The sequence below is a fragment of the Emys orbicularis genome, chromosome 7, assembly GCF_028017835.1.
Source record: "Emys orbicularis isolate rEmyOrb1 chromosome 7, rEmyOrb1.hap1, whole genome shotgun sequence".
NCBI classification, from domain to species: Eukaryota; Metazoa; Chordata; order Testudines; family Emydidae; genus Emys; species Emys orbicularis.
In genome coordinates, this window is record NC_088689.1 from 18,610,866 (window position 1) to 18,624,717 (window position 13,852).

General features: G+C 38.9%; 1 protein-coding gene across 2 annotated transcripts in view; it reads right to left on the reverse strand.

Annotated features, from left to right (window-relative positions):
- FGFR2 (fibroblast growth factor receptor 2) overlaps window positions 1–13,852 on the reverse strand; it is a 93,091-nt gene that overhangs the window by 51,202 nt on the left and 28,037 nt on the right. For both annotated transcript variants that reach the window (XM_065407682.1, XM_065407683.1), the window contains one exon: window positions 5,223–5,346. In XM_065407682.1, coding sequence (XP_065263754.1) covers window positions 5,223–5,346 — 124 coding nt within the window. The remainder of the gene's footprint in view (window positions 1–5,222; window positions 5,347–13,852) is intronic.

The window sequence follows — 13,852 nt, forward strand, 5'->3', positions numbered from 1 at the left end:
CATAGGACAAATTGCAACCTACAGCCTGAATGTTCAGTGAATATCTCTTTTTTTCTGTTAAAATATAAATTCAATTAGTTGTAAAATAATTTCCATGCTTAAAGAGAGCAACTGCTACCCAAGCTGTGATAATGGCAATCTAATTTTATAAAAGCCCCAGCACTGCTGTGTTCCCAGGTTGCTTTCTATAGTCTGAATTTGCTACATACAACTGGTATGTGATAACTGTAATTTCCAGTCATTTTCCCTTAAGACTGAATGACTTTATACATGGAAGGCATCTGTTTTGTAAGCTTCCTATAAATAAAAGTTTCTACCTGCAATTAAATACAGCAGAATAAAAAGGTACTTCACCTGAACTCTAGTAACAGCTGATGAACTAAAATTTACAAGAGGAAGGATGGTCTTATAATTGAAGGCACTGGACTAGGAGACTTGGAACTGGATTCAACTCCTGGCTTCCCACAGGCTTCCTGTGAGACCTAGGGTAAATTAAATTTCTCTCTGTGCCTCAGTTCTCAATCTATAAAACAGGGATGATAATACTTCCTTTCTTCCATCCTTTACGTATTTCAATTGTCAACTTTTACTATTTGTACATACAATGCCTAGCACCGTGAGTCTTTGATCTTGTTTGGGGCTCTAGGCACCACCATAATAAATAAGAATTTAATTATTCTCCTCTGGACAAGGCTCAACAAAGTGATTTATACAGGGAGTTTTGCAAGATCTCTAGGGGCATGGAATCCTTCCCATAGGCCATGGAGTCCCAGAGATACAGCTCTGTGTCCACTATCAAACCTCAGGACTCAACTTTTTGTCGCTATGAACAAAAATAAGCACAATCACTTATTACATGATGTTAATGCCTTCTCCCACCTCTGTGGGAAGTTTAAGTACTGTGGAGGGTTTTATTTAATGCTTGAAGATCATAAAAGATGATAGCCCTTTGACAATACAACTAACTCTTTCACTGATGTTTTCCTGGCGCTCTGGTGAAGAGAATAGAGTGGGAGACACAGAGATGAGAGAAAGAGTACTGGTTTCCAGAAAACACACTTCCCGGTTTACAGGGTGAGATGGATGGTTGAAAAGGTGTGTGTGTGTAAAACAACTGAGCTATACTAGAACTTTAAAAAATGTGTCAGGCCTGTAATAAATCCTCATCATCTGCTGATACTGCAACCTAATTGTCTCAGGGTGAAATTCACCCACTGGCAAGAGACCAACCCAAAGCCCAGGTACCACTTAAGTCCCATTGGGAAAGCAAATGTGGTGTCTATTCTGTTTGCTCAACCCTCTGCAGTGATGTGAATTGCATTAGAGCTGGTCAAAAATTTGGGGAGGTGGGGCATCACAAAACATTTCAAGAATCACATTGTCCATCAAAGTTTCCTGACCAGCTCTACTGTACAGTTAGAAGTTATTGTAAATATGGCCAAGTCTTTTGTGATATACATATGGATGGCTAATAATTTGCTACTTTTATTTCTATTCCCACTTGCTGTAAGAAATTCAGTCTGACTGTGTGCCAGGTTTGTAAATTTGAATGAGAATGTCTGAGCCAACTGAGTCCTTATTTTATAAGGTTCTTCCAAGTAATTACAAGTAAAACTGACTATACTTCACACCTACGTTTTGACTGAAAACCTCTCATGCTCTGCTGGCCCTGGGCTTCTACGTGTCAAAAGGGTTCAGGGTTTGGAAAGTTATTTGAGTCGAGTAATAATGGATATTCCCAATTAGCATTGTGTCATTATTTGGCATGAATTTTGCTGGGATACCTCCCAAAACTGTGACATAATCAGAGGTTTCTCTACATTACACCGTATAGTCAGCTGCTCGTTTTATTATAATAGATTCCCATGTTTAATACTATTCCTTATGACTTACACTAAAAATCAACTCTGGAACCAGTTAAATCATTTAGGAAAATCTATTTCAAAGAGTTTCAGCTGACAGTTTTCAAACATTCTGAGTATACAACTTGGCCTAAAATTATGGCCTGAAGTTTGTGAGAGGTGATCACCAATGGCTAAACATTCCAAGGAGTATGACTGACTCTCAACACACATCCACAACCCTCCTTAACCCTATGGGAGCTGAAAATGTATAGAGCAGAATAGAACAAACCAAACTTCCATAGAAATACACCAATACAATAGACAAGGGCTGACAGAGGTCTCCTTCCGTGCCTGACTTAATTCAGTCCTCCACTCTGCCTCCTGCCCAACCACCACACTCAGCAGTGGCTTTCAGTACCTCAGCAGCCACAGAAATCTGCCTGACCCCCTTCCAACAATCCCATCCACATGCATTCAACCGAGGGTCCTAATCCAATGTCCTAATCAGTACAAAGACTCATAGTGGCTTCAGCAGACATTGAATCAAACGTCTGTCTGTACATGCACATATAGGACTTCAAGTCAAACTAGAAATGTGGCAGTTACATACATCCCCAAAAAACATTTTACACACACACACACACACACACACACACACACACACACACACAGGGTTATTGGGGATTAAACATGGTTATGCACACTTTAAATGCTAAAATGGCTAGCTTCCAAAAAACATGAACTGCCACTTTCAAAAGTAACCAATGATTTTGGGTGCGCAATTTGAGTCACATGAAAGGGGCCTGGCGTTCAGAAAGTGCTAAGCACCCACCATCTGAAATGAGGTGTCTCAAGTGAATACCTAAACATGGAGGCACCAAAAAATCACTAATCACTTTTTGAAATCTTGGCTTCATTATTTACTTTTCTGCTTCTCTATAGGAAAGGAATAGACATTTATATAAATGACATAATCCTTGTTACCATTCCATTCATTCATGCAGGCCACTGTGATTTACTGCCAGGAAAAATAAACTTCTGCATAATATTCCTGAATGCATGACATTCAGAAAAGGCTTAAAGGGGGAGAGGAGGTAAGGGGTTTCTGGCAAATATTTACTCAAGTGACAGCATTATCCATAGTGAACACATTTGCTAGAGAACTGGCTGAAAGGGTTCACAGTCAATGTGAAACTGGCCAGTTTTGGCGCCTTTTAATCAGTTTCACTTCAGCTAAGAAAATTCCAGGCATTTTAAAAGGGTCCTTTTTTCCCCCCTTAACTTGCTACAAACACTTTGTAACCTCAAGCAAAGTGGAACAAAGCCAGGACTTGAAGGGAAAAGAAAATCACTACAGAACTCAGTACCACTCTGTTCTTACTTTGCTAGCATTCCCTGGTGAGCTAATGTGGTTCGACTGCACCCTTCCACCAGCTGGTCTGCAAAGGATGGAGCCATGTGTAATACAATTTACTACAATTCCTGGCAGCCGTTGGTGCTGCACCCTCAATAAACTTTGTTTAAACAAGTGTTCAAACAAAAATGGCTTTGTCCCTAAGTTAGTTCACCTCAACTGTATGAATATGCTCTCTATGCAGACTACGAAGTGTTGCTAGTGCTGTAAAAGGCCCGACATTTGTTTGGGTCTTAGCTCCATAAGAAACTGCATCTCTCTTCATGAACCAAAGCTACAGCAGTGATCTGCTAAACAGCTCAGATTAACTAATTTTTGAAATTTAAATGTCTGGGGGAAGGACATCTTCATTCGAGGGCATTCTCTGTCTCTACTGGTCAGATAGGGCCAAGTTTGTTGAAGAGGTGTGAAGCTCCTCTATTCTCTCAGGGTGGGAAATTCAAAAGTCCCTAAGTCAACAGGATGTGCTCCTAAACCCCCGGGGTGCTTTAGAAAAATCTCACCCTCAAAGTATTCTTGGGAAACATTTGTATTCACAGCTGAATACAGGGTGGAATTTTTTGCAGATTTGGACAGTTGTGATCTAAACGCAGCATTGATTTTTATTAATTCACTTACAGGTATCCAGAGACAATGTGTTGGGTGCACTATTATTTGTATAAATACAATGAATGAATATAGAAATGACAAAAATGGGTCACTGTTGGTCTGATCCCTATCCAAAGTCAATGCTAAGACTCCTGTTGATTTAACAGGAGATGGAATGGACCACCTGTCTCTAGTCGGAACTGGCCTGCAATTGCCCAAAGTTACTTTTCAGTGCTGAATGATCAGTGGTTTTATTCACTAAGCTTCAGATGCCCACATCATTTTCACCATCTGGTGTGAGCATGAGCTACATTCACATGTTTCAGAGTAGCAGCCGTGTTAGTCTGTATCCGCAAAAAGAACAGGAGTACTTGTGGCACCTTAGAGACTAACAAATTATGCAAGGCACTGCATTTAGCCGTATGGAGTGGAAATCCATCAACTTCATGAATTAAATTTGTTAGTTTCTAAGGTGCCACAAGTACTCCTGTTCTTTATTCACGTTAGAAACTAAGGACCCAGTTCTATCACCATAGTCATGTTGAGTACCACTACTCACTTAAGTATGCACTACTCAGAATGAGCATGTGTGGCGGAATTGGGTCCTGAGATTCTAGGCCCTAATTAAACAAAGCACTTAAGCATGTGCTTCAATCCTATTGAAGTCAGTAAGCCTTAAACATGATTAAAGTGAAGCATGTGCTTAAGCGCTCTCCTAAATGAAGGCCTTGGTACTGATAAGAATTTTCAAAAAAAGATTCTCAATCAGCTAAATGTTTTCACATTTATCCTTTATGTTTCAATAAATGATATCAGCACTTCACAGACCAAATTCTGATCTCAGTTACATAAGTGTAAATCCAGATTAATTGTACTGATTTCAAGGCCAACACTCCAGAGTTACACAGGTGTAACTGAGATTAGGATCTTTGCAGGAAGATTTTTTTTCAGCTATAATTACAGTAGTTCAGAGAACCATGTGACAATTCTGACAACTGCGGTGAGATTTGAATTATTTATATTTCATAATGCACTTGTAAGTGTACTGTAGCATATTGTATAACAATAATGAATTCATAATATAAGACCTCATACACTTGGGTACCACATCTTTGCTGAGACGCAAGGAAACTGGTGTGTGAGTGTGAGTGGGTGTGAGAGAGAATTTATGCATAAGGTGTGTGATCAATGAGGTTTTGCTGTAGTTGCAAGGCAGTAGAAATAGCCTCAAAGAACAGAAGTTACATTCTTATATCCAACCCTGAAACCATCCTTAAAATTAATAAAAAATATCCATTACATTTAGTTTTAAATAAAGAAATAAAATTAAGCCATTAATTTAAAAAAATTCTTGTAGTTGATAGAATTTTACTCACCGACAACATCTAGGTGGTATGTGTGATTGATGGATCCATATTCATTTTCCACTATACAAGTATAATTTCCTTTGTCAGATGGGACTACACTCTCCATAATGAGACTCCAGTGCTGGTTTCGTACCTGATAGGATTTCAATAAGAGTGTTTTAAAAAGTTGATAGCACAATTTTGTACTGGTCTTTCCCACATAAAAGGAAGATATTTTTTTCCATTACACAAATGTTTTTAAAAGCCCCGGCAGTGCTGGATTGACAGTTCTGGAGACCAAAATCCTTTATTTATGCACAGAGCAGCTTCAGCATAGGCAGTAGCAGTGAATGCTGCCACATCCTCCTTTACCAAGGTACTTCACCCTTAAGTTGGAAAAATAGTCTTCAATGCACATTCAGTCCTCAGCCATTCTGTTTCAACTGACAACAAGGGTGCCACAATTAGTCCCAGTTCGGATTCTGGTTTTATGACGTAGACACCAGTCCACTAGAAACTGAATTTAGATTACCAAGACATTTCACATCTGCCTCCAACAGTTATCTGATGGTATTGGCTGTCTCAATCTAGCAGCCAGGGCTGGATTTTTCCAGTGATATCAAAGGCTCTATAGCCCACTGACAACAGCATTACATATACAGAGGTGTTACAGAGCAAAAGAAAAAACAAAAGTGCAACATTAATACTCAAGCAGATCATCTATTATTCTAGGAATCTAATTTATATCAACAGAGAATCTTTTCAAGAAAACAGTTCTAAAAATTCCTGTCTGATATAAAATATAAGGCCATCTGAATGTTGCAATGACAACCTTTGGAAGGTGAAAAAGGAAATTACGCCGGAATTAAAAAAAACACCTCAAAGTGGTATTGTGAAATTAACATATAGTTAGATAAACTCAAAAACTTTCTAACTTTTAGATTGAGTGATTAAATTTCTGTTCAATTCTATGAACTATAAATATATCATGAAAATTATATCCAAGGTCTGCCCTTCACTACCCAGGACCCCCAACAACCTACACCTGCCTCATCAATGAACTGCCATGCTTACAAAAGTCAAGTGCTGTAAACATAAATTTGAGTAATTTTAATCATGCAAAATGGAAAACAGTGAGTTCTCCCTTCCACAATTTTGTGTTCTAGAATAACTTTTAGGGGTTACAGCAATACTGTCAGATACTATACATCAGAAAAGAAGCTTAGTAAGGACTTAAGTGAAAATCTGTACGTATGAAATCCTGCTTTCCTTTTGCTTATTATACTGGTCTTTATTTATCAGGAAGAGACTAGTGTTGTCAATACGGTACCCATGGTGCCATACAGTTTAGCTTTGCACTTTAAAGCACATGAAAAGGTATTTTGTTTTCTTTATATCTTTCTGCTCTTTCAAGTTGGTGACAGCACCAATGGCCTCCAGGGTTCAGGCATTTTATATAGGTGAACTATCAGCTCAGTCAAGGACTCTTTGTCTTGCCTTGTACCTTCACAGCTACTTATTACCTACCAGGAAATAGTCACTTTGGTTATGTGCTTTAAAAAGGCCAAATCCTGGAAGAAAGTCCTAGTCTATGTGAATGGCCTGGACACTAACCAAACCACTCAGAAACATCACAGAGTATGGGACCAGCATCTTCAGCCCTTGCTTACAATGACCAGCATGCATCTGGGCAGCTGTTGCTGCTCCCAAACAGGTGGGGGTTGAGGTCTCTGGATTCGTAAAACGTATAGATATAGTGATCACATGCTGGGCCTGCCCAGACTTCCCCCTACTACCTGTGCTGTGCACAGAACTACCTTGGAGCTCTGCTCCACAGGGTTCAGGGAACATGGAGTGCCCACGCACTGGTTCTCCGCTGGCTTAATCTGCCAGTGCAGTAGAAAAGTACTTGGAGCCTACTACCATGGGCAATGAAGCCTGCTCAGTATATGTCCCTACAGGCGAAATGCAAACCTTTTCAGACACGCTGCTACACCTACACACCAGTCACTATGCTATAAGTGGTTTAGAGGCTCTATGCAAAATTGTTAATTTGTTCTATATGAATAACATTCTCCTAAGTATTTACAAATTTTTCATAGTATCAAGAGTTTATAATACATAACTATTATATTCTATTTTCATGCTGCTAAGCAGTTTGCACATTACGTGTTTGGGGTCGGAAGAATATTGTTGTCATATTGTCAATAAATAATGGTGGCAATTGCCATGTATTTTGGATGCTTTACTGCTTCATGGCCTCTTTTGGGAGGAAGAAACATGAAACGTTTTCTATGCTTTTTGCCTTTCCAAGTTATATTTTTAGGATTATTTCCCAGAATAGACCAAGAATTTTTAGCCTAGATGATATCAAAACAGGACAAACAGATTGTGGGTCCACAAAACAAACAGCTATTCAAATAATTATATTTGAGAAGAAAATACAATCAATTATGTAACTTTTGATAGGAAAATCAGGCTTATAGCTAAAATGTGAATGTAACTGATGTCAGTATAAAAAAGCAACAGCGGAAATATCCTCTCATATCCCAGAGGGGAGAGATATTGTATCTCCAGATTAGACACACAATTTAAGCCTCTTTAAGTTAAACTAATCAGTTGCTGTAGATGCCCAAAGCATTTATGACATCTTGTCATGGAATCAGATTTTTGGCTGCTAACTTGATTTATCTTGTTGGCTCACTGCCTCCATGTTGTAAATGGAATGGGGAAAACTATTCTCCTGCATTGATGGAAGTTTCTCTTGATGAAGATTACTGACCTGAATGGTTAACTATAATCATCCCTAGAATCTAGCAGGTTAGCCATGATTCTGAAGTGGTACTATTTGTCACTGAGTGCTGTACACTGTTACATTAGAAGATGAAAAAAATTGACACACTCTTAGGTAACCTAACACGGCTACCCCTCTGATACCTGTCTTAACCTGTGAGCTAAGGGGACCAGGGAATGAAACTGGCCCCTGTGGAGGAGGCCAGCTCAAGATCTAAACAGCCCTTAATTTCCACTTAAAATGTCAAAATCAGGCCTATATGGGTCTTATGTAGGACATGGGCCTTGTGCTGGCCTTCACAGGGGTGAATTGTACCACTGAATATGAAGAACTCCAGTGACAAAGATTCAGTAACTTTCTTTGGAAGAACATTCCATACACCCTTTATTAATCTTTAGCTAGGGAAACCTTTTTTTTTTTTTTTTTTTTTTTTTTTTTTACACTGTCCACCCTCAATATTTCCTTGTCCATTATCACCCTACTATTTCTAGTGATACCAACATAAAGCTCTCTTTAAGGTTGAGTCCCTTCAAGTTATTTCAGCATATGCACACCTCACCAAGACTAACCAGCTTTACTGTCCTTCACTTTATCCAGTTTATCAAGGCCTTTTCTTGACCTGGGGTACCCCAATATTCCAAACACTCTGGAATTGCAGCTGTATACAGAAGGATTATCATATCCTGGCCTGTAATGTTTTGCAACCAGACCTCATTGCAAGCCGATGTCTATAATTTATAATCCATCACTCCGTTTAGTTTTATCTTGGTATTTTTGCTTTCCAAGCATCATCAATTCATTTTATAGCCATGCTTTGCAGTATTTCCCCCCCCAATATACCACCTTGCATTTTTCCAGGTTGCATTTATTTTCTTTCTATGCTCAGGTGTTTACAGCTCCCCTTACCTTAACATCAATTTTTTTCTATTTTCTCTGCAATACCATTAATGAAAATAGGATCCAACACTGACCCTTGCATGACACCCAATAGCACTCTAACCAAATCAGTGAAGTACTATTTTTGCTTAGTCTGTCAGCAAGTTTTTGATTCATGTCCTAGTACCCCATTACAGCCAATTCAATTTTTTTAAATAGAATCTCAGAAGGCACCATATCAAAACCATACAAATTCACCTTTATGCTAATAGGAAATCTAAACTGCTTCAATGCTGATAGAACCAAAAGTAATATTAAGTAGAGCTGGTCAGAAAATGGGATTTCCCCCTCCTCCCCCCCACCCCCCCACACACATATACACAGAAAATATTGACTTTTCAGCAAAAAAAATTAAAATCAAAAACTTCTATTCAGCCATGCTGCTAAGGTGCCTCATGGGAGGTCCTAGTCATGGTGCATCATAAGAGATGTAGTCTGGCTGATGAATCCAGCCCATAAAGGAAAATAGGAGGCATGAGCCAACTGAGCTACAATTCTGATGAGGCACTGCGGCAGCATTTCTGAATCAAAAGCTTTTCAGTTTTGGGTTTAGTTTATTGAACAAAAGTCAAAATCTTCTGGAGAAAGCAGTCATTTTACAGAAAAAAAAATTATTAGTCAAAAATCCAATTTTCCACTGAAAAACAAAATCGAGAGAAAATGTTTGACCAGTCTTAACATTAAGAGGATGTTTGCTGTAACATGGTAACATTGCTTATCTTCCCCTGAAAGTATTGGGCAGAGAAACTAAATAGAGGAGAGAAAAGATAACAGTGGTGACTACACAATTAAATTGTTCACAAAGACAAGCCCTATATTCTTCATTACACTTGCATTATGCTTACCAGACTGAGAAAACGGGCAAATGTTCTGTTTTATTTTATTTTTTTTAAGAGTAAACTTGCTCCCTCAATAGATTTTACCAAGTTCTAACAACCACCCCTTCCATGACTAGAGCTGACACATAACTGAGATGACTCATTAGCATAAAAATTTTTTAGCCCCTCAATGAGTTCCAGGTATCAGCTAAATTGCTGAAACATATTGTGTTTCTTTACCTCCCCATACAGGATGTGAATTCAGACTAGTACCAAAGCCACAAAATTCAGATCCAGATTTCAAAGCACTTTACCCCTCCCCAGTGTTCAGATCTGGGGATTTGGTTTGCCCCCATTATAAAGATGATGTCCAGTCAGCAACTTAGGTTTTGGACTGGGATTCTAAACCCTTCCAAAATTTATGGGGTTTCAGATACACAGATTTAAAACAAAATACAATGTAAATATTAAAGGGGAGTCTGAACCAAAACCCTGAAACGAGCATGGCTCTGTATCAGAAACAGATCGACTAGTCATGCATCTAGTAGTATAGAATGAAAGTATTTTACAATTTCCCTGCTGCGGCTACTCAGTTCCACAGAGCTAGTGTGAAAAGGTACATGCAAAAACTATACTCTTTCAGTTCTTACAGTTCTAAAACTATCTGTTCATCCTATATTTACCCAAGCTGAACTTAAATGTGTGAAAAGGGCTGTGGTGATGTAGTTTATCAAAACGCAGATGTGGAAACAAACACCTGTTAATACTTAAACAGTAACAACAGATAGAAGTAAATTTGCTTTCTGGGTGGTGTACAGAAAAGTAAAGGGTCTTGTGATCTCACACAGAATATATTTTCTTTTTAAAGTACACACTGAGAAATTACAAAATCTCTTCAAATGACCTAACAAATACCATAGTCATTTCAGAGGGGACACAGGGGATCAAAAAGGCTTGGAAAAGTAAGTAAGCAGCCATTTTTCTTTGATATATGAACTCTGAGTATATCATGAAAACCATAAAAGGTTATATTTCCAGGTGTTAAAAAGCAAAGTTACTCACTGTGGAGGAATTCCCTTCTGGAGCATACCTCCCTTCACACAGATACCCATTCTGCTATCATGCTTGAGTGAAAATTGACTCACCACACACACCTCAAATGAACAAAGTATTGGGTCCTGCTATCTGATTGTGATAACGAGAACAAAAAGAAAAGAGAATAGTTTCCTTAGTTCAAGAGGGGAGGAATGGAGGATCAGCAAACAATTTTACATTTTCCTTCCTCTTGTTTGCTCTTTATATCTGTGTAGATTATTGGCTCTGCCAGAAGAAAAAAAGCACAAACTGTCATGTCAAGTAGCAATGGTGGATGCAGAAGTTCTCTTCTAATCATTCTAGATCAGTTAAGTCTTTCTGGATACCTTGGAGTATGAAATTCTACAGCAGAAAGCTTTTACATACTTTAGCCCCAGAAAGACTTTCCATACAATCCAATTTACAAAAGTTAGCAAAAGACGCTTCCATACCTGGTTGAATATGGAGCAATATAAAAAAAAAAATTGTCATGTCTAAAATGTCTTCCTGCCCTTCTTAATTATTCATATTGAGGTTGCAAAATGCATACCAAGTCTTATTTGTTGGTAGGACGCAAAGTTTTTCTGACTCGAGGAATTATTTTAAATAAATGTGTAATACCTCCCAAAAATCTGCTTGGGCTTCATTCTGTAACACGATCTCTGAGCACAATTCATTCTGCTTACTAGGACCACTGTCATAATCTAGGCTAAAGGTAATTATGGCAAGTAGGAAGACTGCTTATTGAAGGACAATGATGAATATGAAATGATCTGGAGGCGTTTATTTGATAGATGCTTGCTATGAGAAATCATAATACCGCACTCTTTTTCCATCTGTTAATCTTAAAATGTGTAGGATATTTTATGATTTAGGCTTATAGGAATATACTTTATTTTGTCTTACATCAGCTTCAAAAATACGTGTTTGTGATTTGTGTGGGTGGGTGGTATATATGCATTTTTTACATATATTTTTACACATATGATCAAAATTTAATTAACCCCACTTAATATTTTTAGGCTAGATATCTATGTTTTCCCCCCTCACATGGTGCAAAGTGTTCAAACAATGGCAATGTTAGTACCTAAAAAATGGCTACTGTTATGCTCCGAGACAGGATTAATTGTTTCTTAGTTGGCTTCAGTTTTCTAACAACTCTAAGAAAGGTGTAAACCACCGAATTGTAGCCAATTCATTAACACACTATAGTACTATGAAAGACAGAAGGTGTTGCCAAGTGTACACTAATAAGGAACAGTAATTTATGAGTAAGCAAATCAGATTGAAAACTCTTGAAGAAATAATGTTTGTTTAGGGAAATTTTCTGGGAGTTAACTCTGTAGAAATGCAAATATTGGAAAAACTGACACCTTCTACAGTAAATCTGGGTAGAAAAGAAAAAGGGGAGCCTAGAATCTGACTTCCTTAGCCCTGGGAAACAAATTTTTGCAATAGGGATGATCTGACTCAACAGCACGTGAGGCAATATGCGTGCTTGCTACAGCAGGGCATTTCAAGACAAGGCATCTTAATCTTTTAGCCTGTAAAACAGTAATAAGATTACATCAATCTGAGTAGAGAAGAAGAGCATCATCGTGGTTAGAGCAGGGAGCTGGGCATCTGGGCTCTTGTGGTCTAGTCTGGGCTCTGCCTCTAATGTCTGGTCTATACTGGGGGGAGGGGGAGATCGATCTAAATTACACAACTTCAGCAACGTGAATAACATAGATGAAGTTGACATACTTAGATCTGACACTGCGATGAGTCGACAGCTGACGCTCCCCCGTCGACTCCACCTGCACCTCTCGCCCCAGTGGAGTACCAGAGTCGACGGGAGAGTGCTCGGCGGTCGATTTATCGCGTCTAAACTAGATGCGATAAATCGACCCCCGCTGGATCGATTGCTGCCCGTGGATCCTGCGGGTAATGTAGACCAGCCCTATCTCAGTGTATCACTTTGAGCAAGTAACTTAATTTCTCTCAGTTATTTCATGTGTGTGAAAGCACTTTGGGATCCTCAAATAAAATGTGCTACAGTGTCAGGTACAAAGTGGGAGAAGGATGAAAAGCCAGGACAAAAGGCTAAGCTAATCTCTGTCAACTATTAAGAAAAAATACCTTAAATGATTAATCCAGAGCAAAAAGGAGGAAAAAACCTAAGGAAGTGAAACAAGTATTTGTCACATTCCTTGGCATTATTATGCTGTATGCTTACTTACACTAAATTTAATAAATCAAACTGAATTCAGAAGTTTTACGACTCAAAATCAATATATTCACTTCTCAACGCGAGAAATATGAAACAATCTAATTAGATGCTCAAGAAAGTCTTTGCATCCACGAAGACATTTCCTTATCAAAGCAATTTTCAGGAGCTTTTCTGGAGATGCTGACATGAATTGGATACAGACTGTGCTAAGGATGAGTGAACTCCTTACAGAAGTCTCCCTGTAAATACACCCATAATGAAGGCTTCCTCTATTCTCCCCTCTGCTTATGCGTGCAGATCACAACTTTTTTTTTGCTTTTTTTTTTTTGAAGGCGGGGGAGAAGAGAAGAGCTAAAGGCATATGCCATGATCCCCCCCATTCTTTAGAGACCCTATTGTGCAGTCCCAGTATGTAGATCTGGTGGGAGTGGGAGGAGACAGGGATTCTGCCGTAATTTATACTACTGCTTCCTGCACATGTCTGGAAACTCGTCTCCCTTGGTGGGATTTCTAGCAGTGTCTGAAGAAGTCAGTGGCAGCATGGCTGTGGCAGATGCCATGCTGGATTAGAGCTGGCCTGGAGCTGTGGGGCAAGGTGGAAATTATGATTCTTGCGCAGACACTTACCCTCAAACACGTTCAATCCCGTGTATGAACAAATTCATGTTCAACAAAGGCTAGGATACAATGACCAAATTCTGACTTCTGATCTGACCTGCTCCAGAGGTTAAAGGTTAGTGCACTATACCAGTGCACTAGCTGGCCCCCCTAAACCTCCCTTTTAATCAGTAACTACTAGTTGAGACTGAAACTTCTTATCTTAAAA